This window comes from Coturnix japonica, chromosome Z (assembly GCF_001577835.2).
Source record: "Coturnix japonica isolate 7356 chromosome Z, Coturnix japonica 2.1, whole genome shotgun sequence".
Lineage (NCBI taxonomy): Eukaryota > Metazoa > Chordata > Aves > Galliformes > Phasianidae > Coturnix > Coturnix japonica.
This window is the reverse complement of record NC_029547.1, coordinates 12,419,255-12,433,611: the sequence shown is the minus strand read 5'-3', so window position 1 is coordinate 12,433,611 and position 14,357 is coordinate 12,419,255. Positions and strand designations below refer to the sequence as shown.

The window sequence follows — 14,357 nt, the reverse complement described above, 5'->3', positions numbered from 1 at the left end:
AGATAGCAGAGCTGTAAACATTTCCCATGTTTAAAGACTTAGCATGGCGGTCTGTTACAAGTGAATAGACTCTTTCTCTTCAAAGGCAGTATGGCAAATGAGGCCTAAGAGGGATATGTAGGACTGAAAACAAAGCATGTTTCTGTTTTTCCCTGAAATAAAACATGAAGCTGCTCTTTTGTTTCAGATTTTGAGAAGAGCATGTGATGTGCAGCCTGACTTGCCCTATATGTGGCATTCTTCAACTATAGATATGATAGAATGATACGTTTATGTTTTTTAGAAGAAGAAACTGATAAGAAGAAATGTAGTGTGAGTTTAATTCCTTTTCTACTGGACTACAAGTCTTTGGTGAAATGTGAACTATATCATTACATGACTTATGTAGGTTGCTCTGCAAATAATGTCTCCTATCTACTTCCATGGAAACCACAACAGTTACAAAGAGCACAGTAACACTGTTTGGTAGGTAGAGCCAGTTCTCAGCTACAAAACATTCTTCTTCAACGCCAGTTTGCTTCATTCCTCCATGCCAGATGCCATTTTGTCAGAGTGCCCCTCTGCTGCCATCTGTCACACAGCAACAAAATGTAATGGAATACTGGAGGGAAGGTTCAACTTCTACTGCCATATTGCCAACATCATAAAATAGGGGCATTATTTTTGGAGCAATCTTCGTAAATGCTAAATCCTTTCATTACTTGTACTGAAAATCCTAGTTATGGTGTGTGGACTGCACAAACTTTGTGCAGTTTGGACAACTCTGGCTCTTCACTAGCAGTCTCTTTTTCAGCTGCTGAACTGTATTACAAGTCTGCAAGATTTCCACACAATTACAAAGCTGCAGTAGTGATAGTGAGTTGGAAAGCATCTCTTAACAGTTGTACCTGCAGATCTCCAATCTAGCACAGAATACTTACATTTAAATTTGTCTGGTGCCAGAATCTGTGAAGATTCAGAACAAGGAGATTACATGATGCTTCTCTGCAATAAACCTTTGGCTTCAGAAATTGCTGAGCCAGAGATGTTATCTTTATACTTAATACCCCTTTCTTCTTTGAATTTGTTTTGTTTTTCCTTGGCTAATAAAAACTACTGGCATCAGTAGCATCCCATGGCAACCATTTATCCCTCTTTTAGTTGTGAACCCTTATCTCATCCCAAGAGAAGCCAGAGAGATTGCTCAGCAAGAAGAAAAGTTTCCAAGGCCTTTGGAGTTTGAGGTTATGAGCGATCTCTGTGACTGCAGAGGGAATCTGTGACCAAAGAAAAAGAAAAAAGACTGCTTTTATTTTCTTGTCCACACCTACATTTTGTGTATCCAGTGTGATTTCCAAGGTAAATCTTTCAACTTTCTCATTCCTGATCTGCCAGGAAAATAATTTATTGGCCTTTTCACCCCTTTCATATACAAGTGCACTTGAGTGCAGCAACTGCTTACAGATCTGATTCTCAGCCAGCTCATTATGTTCCTTCCAGAAACCATTTAGAAATTATCATACATTAATAATAATAATAATAATAATAATCCAGTAGGATATGTAATGTAAGTGTTTCACCCTTAGGAAAATATGAGGAGTAACCACTTCTTGGCATCGTGCCTTCCATTTCCCTCTTTGTTACTCTTCCAGTAAAAGACTCTCCCATGTTTTTTCCACAAATTTTATTACACTCTGTCAGAATTTTATCTTCTGTAATTGCTTCCATCTGAAAGAGCCATGGTGTTGTTCTGAGCACTCATTTTCTCCTTCTTCTTACTAAAAAATAAAATAAAATAAAATAAAATAAAATAAAATAAAACAATGTTTTGCCTTTCCTCTGTTATTTAAGGGTAGGCTTCAAATCATATTTTAATTTACATTGTAGACCAGATTCTATTACATCATTATGGGTCTGATTAGTTTGTGTCCTCAAATTGGACAAAAGTGCTTGAAAAGAAGCTATATCTCCTTGTATGGGGAAATCTTTGTTGTAGGCTATCTTTACTGACCCCCTTTGGGACAGGATGCATGCTGACAGCTGCAGAAATAAGAAGGGAATGTGTTCAAAGGACATTGTGCTCCAGCTGTTCAAAAAACTGGAAGTATTTGAATGCTATGTTCGTACAACTTAGATAAGGTCTGATCCAATAGTTATAGAATCAAAGAATCATAGAATCACCAAGGTTGGAAAAGACCTAAAAAATCATCCAGTCCAACCATTCACCTATTACCAATAGCTCCCACTAAACCACATCCAGTGCTGCAGTCTATACCAGGACTGATGCATAGTTGGCCTATGACTGGGAAGTCATGGAATGTTTACATCTAACCGTCTTTAGCTTGTAAGCAAGGGGGTCACAAGTGTCTTTTTATTTTCTTCTCTTTTTGTTGTTGTGTGTATTGTAATTGCTGTTCACTCAGTGGGAAACTGAATTAATAACTCACAATCTGGATAAAAGTTGTTTAGGATAGATATCTATTTCTCTGTGTTGAGTGGAGGATTGAGACAAACTCCGAGAATGCCATTCCTTCTATGAATATTGGGCACTTTATTTCCGCCAAGCAATTCACTTGCAGCACAATACAAAGCAGAAACAAACATGTAGGTGTGTTAGCTATTCTAGTCCAGTTTGAAAGTAAAATGTAGAGGATGTCTGAGTACACAGGAATGCAAAGGCTGAAGTCTTCAGTAAGTGCAGCTTGATTTTCTTTACAAAAGTCAGGATCCACTAGGAACTATTTCCAATGGTCATAGAATGGATTTACAAAGGCATCTAGATCAGTGGCATTTCTAGGTTATGGCTTGCAGACAGTACAATAAAGAGAGATACATTATCATAAACACATCAATTATGTGCGCACATCTTAAAGAATTTATTTCAAACTAGCTTAAAAAACACTTCAAACAACTAATAAACTGTAAAGTACTAATAAAAGCAAGAAAACCTGTGCTTTAATCTTTCAACAAAGGCAAAACCCTAATGAAGTTTGAAGCTAACCTCAACCCAATGGGCTCATCCAGCCAGATATGTTACAGTGTAAATTGTTTATACAGACACAGGGTTTTAGGGTGTATTAGAGCTGCATTACCTAAGGCAGTAAAATACATTTTCTTCTAACTTAGCTAGACCCCTGCCTTTTTGTAAATTAAAAATAATCAGAAGATAAGTTGGAAAAGCCATGCTTAGATTTTCCAGAATTGTTTTCTCCTTTAAATATTTCTGCTTTCACTTTCAGCATCTCTGCTGTTTGTTTTCTGTTTTGCTTATTCACCAATTAATCAAAATCTTTGTAAGCATTGGAAGGAATATAAATTAATGAAGCCAGATGACACATATTGTGTAATTTTATAGTTCACAGAAAAACAGTAGGAACTAAAGAGAACTTGGGTTCAGCTGGTTTCAAGAGTGCATATTGAGTGGCTCCTGTGTATTATATGGTAGCCCTAAGGAATGAGTACTTCAAAAAGAACAGTTGTTTGCTTTTATTACATTCCCAAACACATGTTCAACTGGATAAGGATGACCAAAGATTTTTTCAGAGCCACTAACTTTGTCTTTTGCATAAGAGTTTTTCGGGACTACTACTGTGGAATACTAGCAGCTGAGTTTGGGTCACAGGCAGAAAGTGCATTGCAATGACCCCTCATATTCCTAGTTAGGGAATTAGCTTCTGTTTTTTATTTTAAACTGACTGAACATCAGATTTCGAAGTAATTACAGAATGAGAATCTTAATATTTGGAAGTTTATATCATACCATAATTTACCTTTCATCATTTTCATGATGCTACTACTGGAGTTACTACTAAGTTACTAAAATGTAACTCAAAGTCAACACTGTTACACATTTGTGTAGGATCTGCAACAACAGCGCATTTTAGGTGACTCCGAAATTATCAGCAATATAGAAAACACAAGGAAAACATTTAACATTGCAAACTTGCTGTTACAGAGAGCTTGAATGCCACTAAAATAAGCTTCTTCACTACTGCATCTACTGAATTTGTTATGACGACAAATAACATACTAATAACATGATCCACCAGAGGGCACCAAGTAAACATATGGCAACCCAGCTCAGCTGAAAAGAAAAAGAGGGGACATAATTCACTCTAAAACACACTGTAACATAACCTGTCTTTGCTCATTGCAGCTGAGTTGGACAAGATGACCTTTAAGGCTCCCTTGCAACTCTAAAGATTCTATGATTATGATCCTGTGACTCTATGATGATCCTTGGGGGTACCTTTCAACTCAGGATATTTTGTGAGTCTCCTATTATAATCTATGATGTTTTTTTGCTGTGCAAAAACCTGAAATACAAAATTCTGTAATCACTGAATGCAAATGCATTTAGATTCAGTGATATTTTGTGCTTTGTAAACCAGCAATTTGAAATAATCTTGAATGAGTATAAATTCAGTGTGTGAACACATCATCCCTTCAAGATTATTCTGAGTAGTTAATGCAGTCTGGGGAAAGGCTATTCAGTGAATGAGCATGGTGTATTTTCAGGCTAAAAGAAAATAGCAAGGGCTTGTACTGAGCCCTCCTGATATGACTGTATTAAGGTGCACTGTATATGTATGTATGTGATATGACTGTAATAAATGTGCACGCAGTATCTGCTTTCCATTGTCAGTTTCAAGGCCCTGCTGAACGATGCTTTTCTGTTACTGTCTGTTTTTCTTTTCCTAACACAGTTGCATGATTGTCCTCCTCTGGAGTCCATTTGCTTGACTCCCTGCTTGTTCATATTCCCACAAACTTATCTGGAGCAACCTAGAAGCCCACTGTACTTCTCTTTTTTGTTTGTTTGTTTTTTGTTTTTTTCTTCCCTTGTTAATCCTTCCTCTAAGATTACTTTTAAAATGCTATGCATTATAATTAGAGAAGAATTAATTTGTTGTACTTAGTGTGTTCTATATTGCCAGCAAAAAATGCAAGCATTTTACAGCTTTATACAAAGTAGCAAAGCAACTTGAAACATCCCCCTCGTTTTGAGGCAGACAACCCCAAGATAAGCTAGAACAGATTTACTATGAGAACTATGGTCTTGGCCACTTCCTACATTGTATGTGCCTAACACACAAATAAAAGATGTAAGCCAGGGGCCCTTGTACACAGATACAAAACCACTTCCAGGACTGAAGTTTAAGTGCTCTCATTGTTATGTTTTGAAATCAATGCAGGGTTTGAAAAACCTGATCTCAAAAGACTGCTGGTACGAGTTCTTAGATCTCTCTGTAGTAGTTTAAACTTTTAGGAAAAAAAGTGTCCATTTTCATCTGATGTTCTCAGGTAAATTTGAAGAACCATCAGCTAAAATGGTGACAATAAAGAATATTTGCTTTGTGACTGGGAGCCAACAGAGACCCTAAAAGTAATAAACACAACAATTAATATATTGGTGTTATATATACATATATATGGTTATATGGTGTTATAGAATATATACATGTTCTCAAGTTTACGTGCCTGTCAATGACCGGTTCTCAATTAGAAATGTATATACAAGATGGTGAAAGACAGGAAATTCAAGGATCTGCTTCAGAAAATATTACGACAGCCCATTTATTTTTCCCCTCTGCAAGATAAAAAGTATTGATTGTGAACTGTAACCTTTTGGAAATTAGTTCAGTTCTCAGGATGAAAAGGTTGGACTTCACTAATGTAAGTTATGTCAGTAGACAGATAGACAGAAGGGCATTTTAATGAGCACAGATTATTTCTCAAACACTGCTGGGAACGGAAGAGAATAGGAAAATAGGATTGTAAATATATACATACTGTGGCCACTTGCATGCAAAAGGATGAGCTGCATCACTGTTGTGGATATGGTGAGTGTTGTTAACACTGGAAATGGCACCTATCACTCTCAAACTGTCAGATCCTGAACTGTTTCCTTTTCACTTTTCCCATGCCCTTTGCCTTGAACTTTTAAGTAACTTCTTGAACATTCAGCAACCCGGGAAAGACCTGCAGCAAAGTCAGCACGTGGTAGTGCCAGCAAATGCTAAGTTTAGAATAGAATAATAGAATTCTGTAACTTGGAAGGGACACTTAAAGGCAATCTAGTCCACCTCCCCTGCAATGAACAGGGATGCCTACTGACAGACCAGCCTGTCCAGCCTGACCATCACCTCTGCGCAATCTGCTGCAGTGCCATAACAACCTCACTGCAGAAAACCTCTCAAACGTCCAACCTAAATCTCCCCTCTTTCGATTTGAAACCATCTCCCCTCTTTCTACCACCACAGACCTTACTAAAGGGTCTGTCCCCTTCTTTCTTTCCATACTGACAGGCCGCTCTCAGGTCTCCCCGGAGCCTTCTGTTCTCCAGGCTGAACAGCCACAGCTCTCTGTTCTCATGTGAGCGAGGTTCCTGGATCACTTCTGCAGCCCATCTCTGTACGCACTCCTTCAGGCCCACCTCTCTCCTGTACTGATGACTCCACACATGGACTCCTCAGCAGTAAGAATCACCAAAACGGAACGGCAGAAATAGCGTAGCACACACAGGGAGCAAACTGCGGTGCCCCACGGACGCCCACCAAACTTCCACTTTCCTTCGCTTACAGAGCATTACAAGCAGGCCCTCCCCAGCTCCGGCCCTGGCGGGGCGGCTCCATCCTCGATCCACAGCCGTGGCCCCGCCTCCGTCACGAGGTCCGGCACCCTCCGCTTCCGGGAGGAGCGAGTGGGAGTGTCGTGCCGGTAAGTTTGTGGGATCGGCGGCATGTCCGGCAACGGGATCGGCTACGGCGAGCACGGCGGGGAAGCGCTGCCCGAGCTGGCGCAGGAGGCGGCACCCACCACTGCCCCTTCGGTACCCGCAGCCTTCGGGCTGTTCAGCAGCGACACCAAGAAGTAAGGGGCTGGGCCGGCTCCGGTCGGGTCGGGCCAAGCGGGCGGTGGGGGAAGCGCAGCGGAGCGTGTCCGTGTGCGTGTCCGTGGGCGGGGCGGTGGGAGCCGCGGGACGGCGCTTCGTGGTGCTGGGTGCCTCGTGCCGCGATTCCAGGCCTTCAGCCCGACCCCTGTAACGCTGTGCTGTGGGTGTGTGGCACCGTGTGATTGCTGGCTGCGAAGGACGAGTGTACAATCCCACATCGCTTTCAATAACCAGCTGTGTTCATTCACACTAAGTTTCGTTCTGCCTTAAAGTATTTTGGGAGTGTTTGTGGATGCTGGAGTCTGCCTTAAGGTGGGAGGGAGCCAGCGGCCAGGAGGTCTGGCAGAAATCAAAATGAGGAAATGAGGGTGGGAGGCCGGTCTGAATGTGGTGGCACAGAAAGCCTTTTCCCTCCTTAGAGGAGAAGTGAGTTGTAGGGACAGACAGGATATGCAGCGGGATCAAGTGGTTTGCCAGGTGGGAATGATACTTTGCAACACATTGGAAATCTATTCCTAGAGCAACAAGTAGAAAGGACCGTAAACTGAAGCCTCGAACACATTAGGAAATCAATCATCAGTTCTTCAGTTTGATTGTTCTGCACTAAGAGAGCATCTGTGCTTAGAAACCTCGACTGATGTGTTTTTTATGCCGCAGTTAAGTAAATGGCAAGGCGAAGCTACTGTGACTGATGTGTCTCTCCCTGGGTCAGCCATTGGTAGGCCTCGTCGCTTTGCCACATAGCTGCACTCGTCTTCCTTGTTGACCCAATGTTTGTTCTGTTCTAGTTAAAATGTTCAGTGATCTGCCATGGATACCCCCCTCTGCCTTGTGCATTGTGTCTGATTTATGTTGTTTGCACCCTTTTCATTTTGTCTCTTTCTGTGGAAACAACTTTGTGCACTATTTTTTTTTTTTTTTTTTATCATTGTTTTCATTCCTCTGTTCTGCAGAGGATAATACCCCTGATCATTGTTCATGGTCATAATTCTATGTATAAACTCTCTTCATCCTAGATTTCAGACTGTTTTGCATGTTAAATGTAGTGTTTTCCTAACTGAGAAAACAAAGTAGTTTTATCAGAAGCTGCCCAGTGGTTAGGGAAATGCAGCTCTGGCATCCTCAGACTGTATATATGTGGCTGTGGCTTTCTATGAACATAAAAGAGGCAGAGTAGCTCAGGTGTTTGTGAAGTGTGTACCTTATTAATTATTGTTTCAGGCTTGCTTCTGTAGTTAAAGGATGGGAGAGAAGATCCCTGAAGAAGAGGCTAGTTTTCTTACACAGTGGGTGGTGATGCACTGGAACAGGTTGCCCAGGGAGGCTGTGGATGCCCCATCTCTGGAGGCATTCAGGCCCAGGCTGTATGCTGCTTTGGGCAGCCTCGTGTGGTGGTTGGTGACCCTGCACATTGCAAGGGGGTTGAAACTAGATGATCATTTTCAACCCAGTCCATTCTCTGATTTTAATAGTGGTGCAGTTAGAAGCATAGAATATCCTAAGTTGGAAGGAATCCATAGGGATCACTGAGTCAAACTCCAGGCTCCATACAGAACCACACAAAAACCCAGCCACGTGACTGAGAACTTTGTCCAAGTGGTTACTGAACTCCTGAAGGCTCAGTGCTATGAATATGATAATATGCTAGAAGAGAGGGATGCCATTCAGAGGATCGTGGACAAACTTCGTAAGTGGGCCCATGTGAACTGAATGAGGTGTTACACTTGGGTCAGGTCAGCCCCAGGTAATTGTGCAGACTGAGAAGTCCTTGTGAGCAGACCTTTCTTGAAAGATTTAGAGATTTTGGCAGATGAAAAGCTTTACATGAACCAGCAATGTGCATTTGCAGCACAGAAGGCCAGCTGTCTTGTGGGCTGCATCCAAGGAAAGGCAGCCAGCAAGGAGAGGGAGGTTATTGTCCTCCTCTGCCCTGCCCTTGAGTGGCCCCCACCTTCAATGCTATGACCAGGCCTGGGATCTCCAGCACAAGAAAGATATAGAGCTTGTTGGGTTGAGTCCAGAGGAGACCACAGATATAATAGAGGGCTGGAGAACCTCTTGTGTGAAAGAAGTTAGAAGGATTTGGGCTTATTTATCTTAGAGAAGATAAGGCTCTGAAAAGCCTCAGTGTGGCCTTCCAGTACCTCAAAGCAAATTATAAACAGGACAGGGACCAACTTTATACATGGGCAGATAGTGGTCATAAAAGAGGGGATAATTAGATTATATACTGGGGAATCTTTTTTACTCAGAGTGGTGAGACACTGGCACAGGCTGCCTGGAGAAGCTTTAGATGCCCCATCTGCAGAGGGGTTCAAGACCAGGTTGGATGAGACCCTGGGTAGTCTGATTGGTGACTCTGCCCTTGACAGTGTTGGAACTGGGTGTTTTTAAGGACTCTTCAAGCCGTGCCACTTTGGTGATTCTATGCTTGTGTGAAGGATTGCTTCACTTGACCTTCTAGCAGTATTTTGCCTAATGCAGCCAAGAATACTGTTAGCCTTCTTAGCAGCAAGGGCACATTGCTGACTCATGTTCAGCTTGGTGCCCCCGAAAACCTCCAGGCCCTTACCTGCAGAGCATCTTTCCTGCTGTCTACATGGCACCCATCATGAGCGTCAGCTGCTACCCCTAGTTTCACTGGAGAAAAGAAGGCTGCGAGGTGACCTCATTGCAGCCTTTCAGTACCTGAAGGGTGCCTATAATCAGGAGGAGAGTAAACTCTATGAAAGGGCTGATAATAGTAGGACAAGGGGAACCTAACACAGTGGTGTTAGGTTCTTTGAGGCAGAGTGAATTCAACAGTATAACTAGCTGTTGCTTTATTGGAATTGAATGTAAAAAATTACAAGTAAATCCTGTGAGTAACATCAGCAGGTACTCATAAGTGTAGTATAGGAAAAGATGGCAAAATTTGTAACAACCATTTTTGAACTTAACTGTTTTGTATCTTTAAGCTATATTCCTGCCAAACAAAATACAAGTGTAGTTTAATATTAGAGGTTTTTTTTTTGTTTGTTTTTTTTTTCCCTGCAGATCTGTATTAACTGTTTGGTTGAAGTATTAATTGGGAAACTTAGCAGGGCTGCAAACGTTTTTGTTTTGTTGTTGTTGTTTGTTTGTTTTTGGGTTTTTTTTTGCTGAGATTTTGCAAGCTTGTTTTGGAGAAAGTTGATCTAAGGTGGTGATTTCATTAATGTACTCGTTCCCCAATTCCCTGTGCACAAGACTTTTCCAAATTCATCAAAGCTAAAAACTTGCTTTCAACAGCTGCCAGAGATGTTCTTGGAGTCTTCAGTTGATCTAGTTTTACCTTGGCATATCCTGTTCAACCAGTCATGGAAAGCTTGTATTGACTTCTGTTTATGAAATTCTTGGAGGAGAGTCCAGGCCTAATGCTCAAACTTGATGCATACAGTAGCTCATTGGCAAGTCCACTGTCTTTTCCCATCTGTTATAATGGCACTGTGCCCACTGATATGGTGATACGCCAGCTGCAGTAGGATGCACAAGCCAGTGAAGAAGGATGGTTTGGGTGAAATGGCAACTGTAGAAGATAAAATCTGATCACAGTAGTCGATACAACAGTAGGAACTAAATGCAGTATATGAACAGAAACAGTATTGCAGTGCAGTTCCCCATTTGAAATTGGTCAGATCTGATGGAAAGTGACACACGGTGTATATGTTCTTATTTCCATGCTCTTGGCACACATGGGAGTGTAAGCAATGAACTGCTGATTTGCTGTGATTCTCTGTAATGTAGTGACTGATCTATTTTTTTTAAACCCTAGGTTTGTTATTGTTGTTGGTTTGTTGGGTTTTTTTTGTTTGTTTTCTGGAAAGGTGAGTTTAAGTTCTTCACCATGTTTTCTAAATATTTACTGTACTTATGCAATGTATTCATTGTAGAGCATATGATCTGCATTGTGAATGGCATTAAAAATGTTTTTCAGTAGCACTGTTATAAGGCTGACATTTGCAAAAAAAAGTTTTGCTTTTCTGAAGATTATCCTTGCCGATGTTCCCTCTTCCTCCTAGTAGTTTTCTTGAGAAAATTAGAATTCCTTCGTTAAACGTTAAATGTGAGGCTGAGAAGGAAAAAGGTGACTTTTTCATCTCATCACTTATCTTTAAATCACAGTATAACTGACTTTTCTCCCTTAAAACAATAGTTGAATTCTAAGGTGGGATTATGAACTAAAAATATGTTGTGATGAGAGAGGGTGGCAGTACTGCATAGCACCACAAGATGTCATTCGAACAGTCTGTGCTATAGAATGAAATGCTCAGTGAAACACAGACTTCATTTCCTGCTGAAAAAAGGAACCTAATTCAACAGCAGAATAAACTCAAATCATAGCAGGTATTCACTTTTGTTTTCCGTGTTGTGTGGCATTGAAATCAGTTTGTGGTTCTCTTATAAGTATTAAATTTACGCTTGTGCAGGCAATTGTATAAACTCTAGAATAGAATAAATGAATTTATTTAAAGATTTTACAGTGCCTGTAAACTGAAGTGTGCCCTTGTGGCCAAGAAAGCCTATGGTATATCCTGAGGTGCTTTCTTGATCCAGTTACAGGAGGGAGAGAAGGTTCTTTCAATATACGTACACACGACGGCGAGATTGAGACACAACAGGTCAAATGTTTGCTCTACCAGTTTAATACAAACCCCAATAGGAAAGAGACAGGAATTTAAAAAAAAGTCACCAACCACCAGACCAGGCTGCTCAGAGCCACATCCAGCCTAGCCTTGAATGCCTCCAGGGATGGGGCACCCACAACCTCCTTGGGCAACCTGTTCCAGTGTGTCACCACTCCCTATGTGAAAAACGTCCCCCCAATATCCAACCTAAATCTCCCTCGTCTCAGTTTAAAACCTTGTCCTATCAGTCTTTCTTCACGTACCGGAAGGCCACAGTGAGGTCTCCTCAGAGCCTTCTCATCTCTAAGCTAAACAAGTCTGATTCACTCAATCTTTTCTCATAGAAGAGGTGCTCCAGCTCTCTGAATGTTGATTACCACACAGTGACACCCACTGCTCACCTTCTAGGTAAGTCAGAGTCTTATCACAAAAAATGCCTCCGAAAGCGAGTTTTGAACCAGGAAGAAAGAAGGGTTCAGACAGGTGCATTAAAAGAGCAGACAGCAGACTGAGGTAATGGTTCCTTCCTCTCTGTGTTGTCCTGGTAAAGTCACATTTAGAATACTGTGTCCAGTTCTGGGCTCCCCAGTTCAAAAAAGCTGGCTATCTCCTAGGAGGAGTCCAGCTGAGAGCAGCAAGGTGGTGAGGAGGGGCCTGGAGCATCTTCTGTGCAAGAAAAGACTGAGTTACCTGGTTATGTTCAGCCTTGGGAAAAGAGGAATATAGACTGTTCTGATTAATGTTTATAAACATCCAAAAGGAGGTGGGAGGCAAATGGATGTGGCCAGGCTCTTCTTGGCGGTGTTTAGTGGTGGAACAAGGAGTAATGGCTTAAAACTTAAACACAGGACATTTCATACTTGCATGCAGAAGAACTTCTTTATGCTAAGGTTGAGAGCACTGAAACAGGTTGCCCAGAGAGACTGTGAAGATTAATTCTATAGAGATATTCAAGACTCCCCCCCCAGATGCTTATGCTTTAGCAGGGGATTTGGGCTTGATAATCTCTTGAAGTCCTTTCTTTCCTCAAATACTTACATAGGAATTAATTACTGTAGAAGTGCCAGGGAGAAATAGGTTGCTCTGTCAGCATGCGTTTTCTGCTTCAAACCTAGTAACATTCATATGATATTTATCTTGGAACACTTTGTTAAGCTGCAGATAAAGTAAATCTTAATGGTTGAGTCATTGTTTCTTTGCTGTTTGGGCTTCATTTGCAGTTCTGGTATTTATGAAAATTATGCTTTATATGAAAGTCTTATAATTACACAGTTACTTATTACAGTGCCAGGGTATGTTAGAAATGCAGTGAATAATAATTCATGGATATTACATTATGGTATTGCTAGATGGGAGTAGGAAATATAATAAATATCTGTCAACAGTGTGAATTAAGTGTTCTCTTAACAGCAGTTGTTGGGGATAAATAGGTGAAGTGGCAAATTATTTTCCACAGATCATGATCTAGCATTTTATTGCAGACAAATAGTTATTGCTCCTAACGCTTTCTGATGGTTCCTTTAAGAAAAGTTGAGGGAGAGGTCCAGATTTATTACTGGCATAGCTGATGTATTCCTTAGTGATGGTCTTCCCTCCCCCTGCCCGCTATTATTTCATATGCAGAAGGCTCAAGGAAGAGAATGAGAACTGAAAAAATCCAACCGATGGTTGTTTTCTTGTTTCCTTTCTTGAAGCAGCATCTAGAGAACAAGTCCTAACCTGTAGACCTATCATAAATGTATCTTGACTTTATTACAGCAAAAATGTTGCAAAGACATGAAAAGAGAGCAGTGCTTTGAAGTGGAAAGTCAAATTATCTATCTTAAAGGCTACAGTCAGAAAACTTAAAAACATCAGAAGAAAAATAGAAATCCTTCTCTACTGAAGTCACTTAACGTGGTCACTCTGAATCCCTAGTCAAATTATTGTATTGAAGAGTAGAACTTCCTGGTGAAAGTTACAAAGGTAGCTGATTCTGCTTTGTAATTACATTGATACTAAATAAAAACTGTACCTTTTTTGGTGGGTGCTGTACAGGTTGTATTCCATAGCCTGTTCATATGCTGTAAATGTATTTCATAGCCTGTTTATGTTCTGTGTGTCTTTCTGATTAAAGTCACACGCTGATGCTCTCGAAACCATGCAACTTCTTAGGACAGAAGGAGATGTATTATACAGAGTTTAAGATGTAAGACTACAGATGAGGGAAACCTCTTTGCTTTCTTAGATATGGTGGTTGTCAGACTAACGGGATTCATGTTTTTGTCTGTTCCTTGAGAGAATGAGAAAAAAGAGGGGGGTGGCGTGGGGGAGTGAGATCATTTTACCGCTTCCAACTGTTGGGAAGGGAAATGAACTTAGAGATTATATTTTTACTCTGAAAGTTTCTTTCTTTGTGCCTATTTGTGTTGGGATGAATACTGTCCTGCTTAATACAGCTTAGTATTATCCATATACTATCAAATTCGTCTTCTTTAAATCTGGTTTTGGCTGCTGAAGTAATAAAGTTCAGTTACCTGTAATATGTAGTGACTCTATAGGCTACAGTCAGCCTCCAACTTCTAGCAGGGAGAGGCAAATATACTGATGCAGCTGGGTGGTTGCTCTGTGCTTTCCTAAGCTCCTGGCAGGCTTATGTAAGTGATAAAGACATTATTTGTCTAGTGTTGTGCACTGAAGAACAGTCACTGCAGAGTAACTAATGAGCATAGAAGCAGCATTATGAAGGTTATGTTTATTTTATTGTGATTTTTATTCCTGCAAGGTTTTTTGAGGGATTTTAGTTACAAACTGAAATTCCCTTAAATCTTAATGTTCAGAAGATGGAAATATTGATG

General features: G+C 40.8%; 1 protein-coding gene across 2 annotated transcripts in view; it reads left to right on the top strand.

Annotated features, from left to right (window-relative positions):
- The first annotated feature begins 6,647 nt into the window (after nucleotides 1-6,647).
- AP3B1 (adaptor related protein complex 3 subunit beta 1) overlaps nucleotides 6,648-14,357 on the top strand; it is a 136,683-nt gene continuing 128,973 nt past the window's right edge. The window contains exons 1-2 of one of the 2 annotated variants that reach the window (XM_015848603.1): nucleotides 6,739-6,852; nucleotides 11,865-11,928. Coding sequence is in view for 1 of the 2 variants with exons in the window: in XM_015848602.2 (XP_015704088.1) it covers nucleotides 6,722-6,852 (131 nt within the window). In the remaining variant the exon portion in view is untranslated. Of the gene's footprint in view, nucleotides 6,853-11,864; nucleotides 11,929-14,357 lie in introns of both variants that reach the window. The other variant, XM_015848602.2, reaches the window with a different exon arrangement.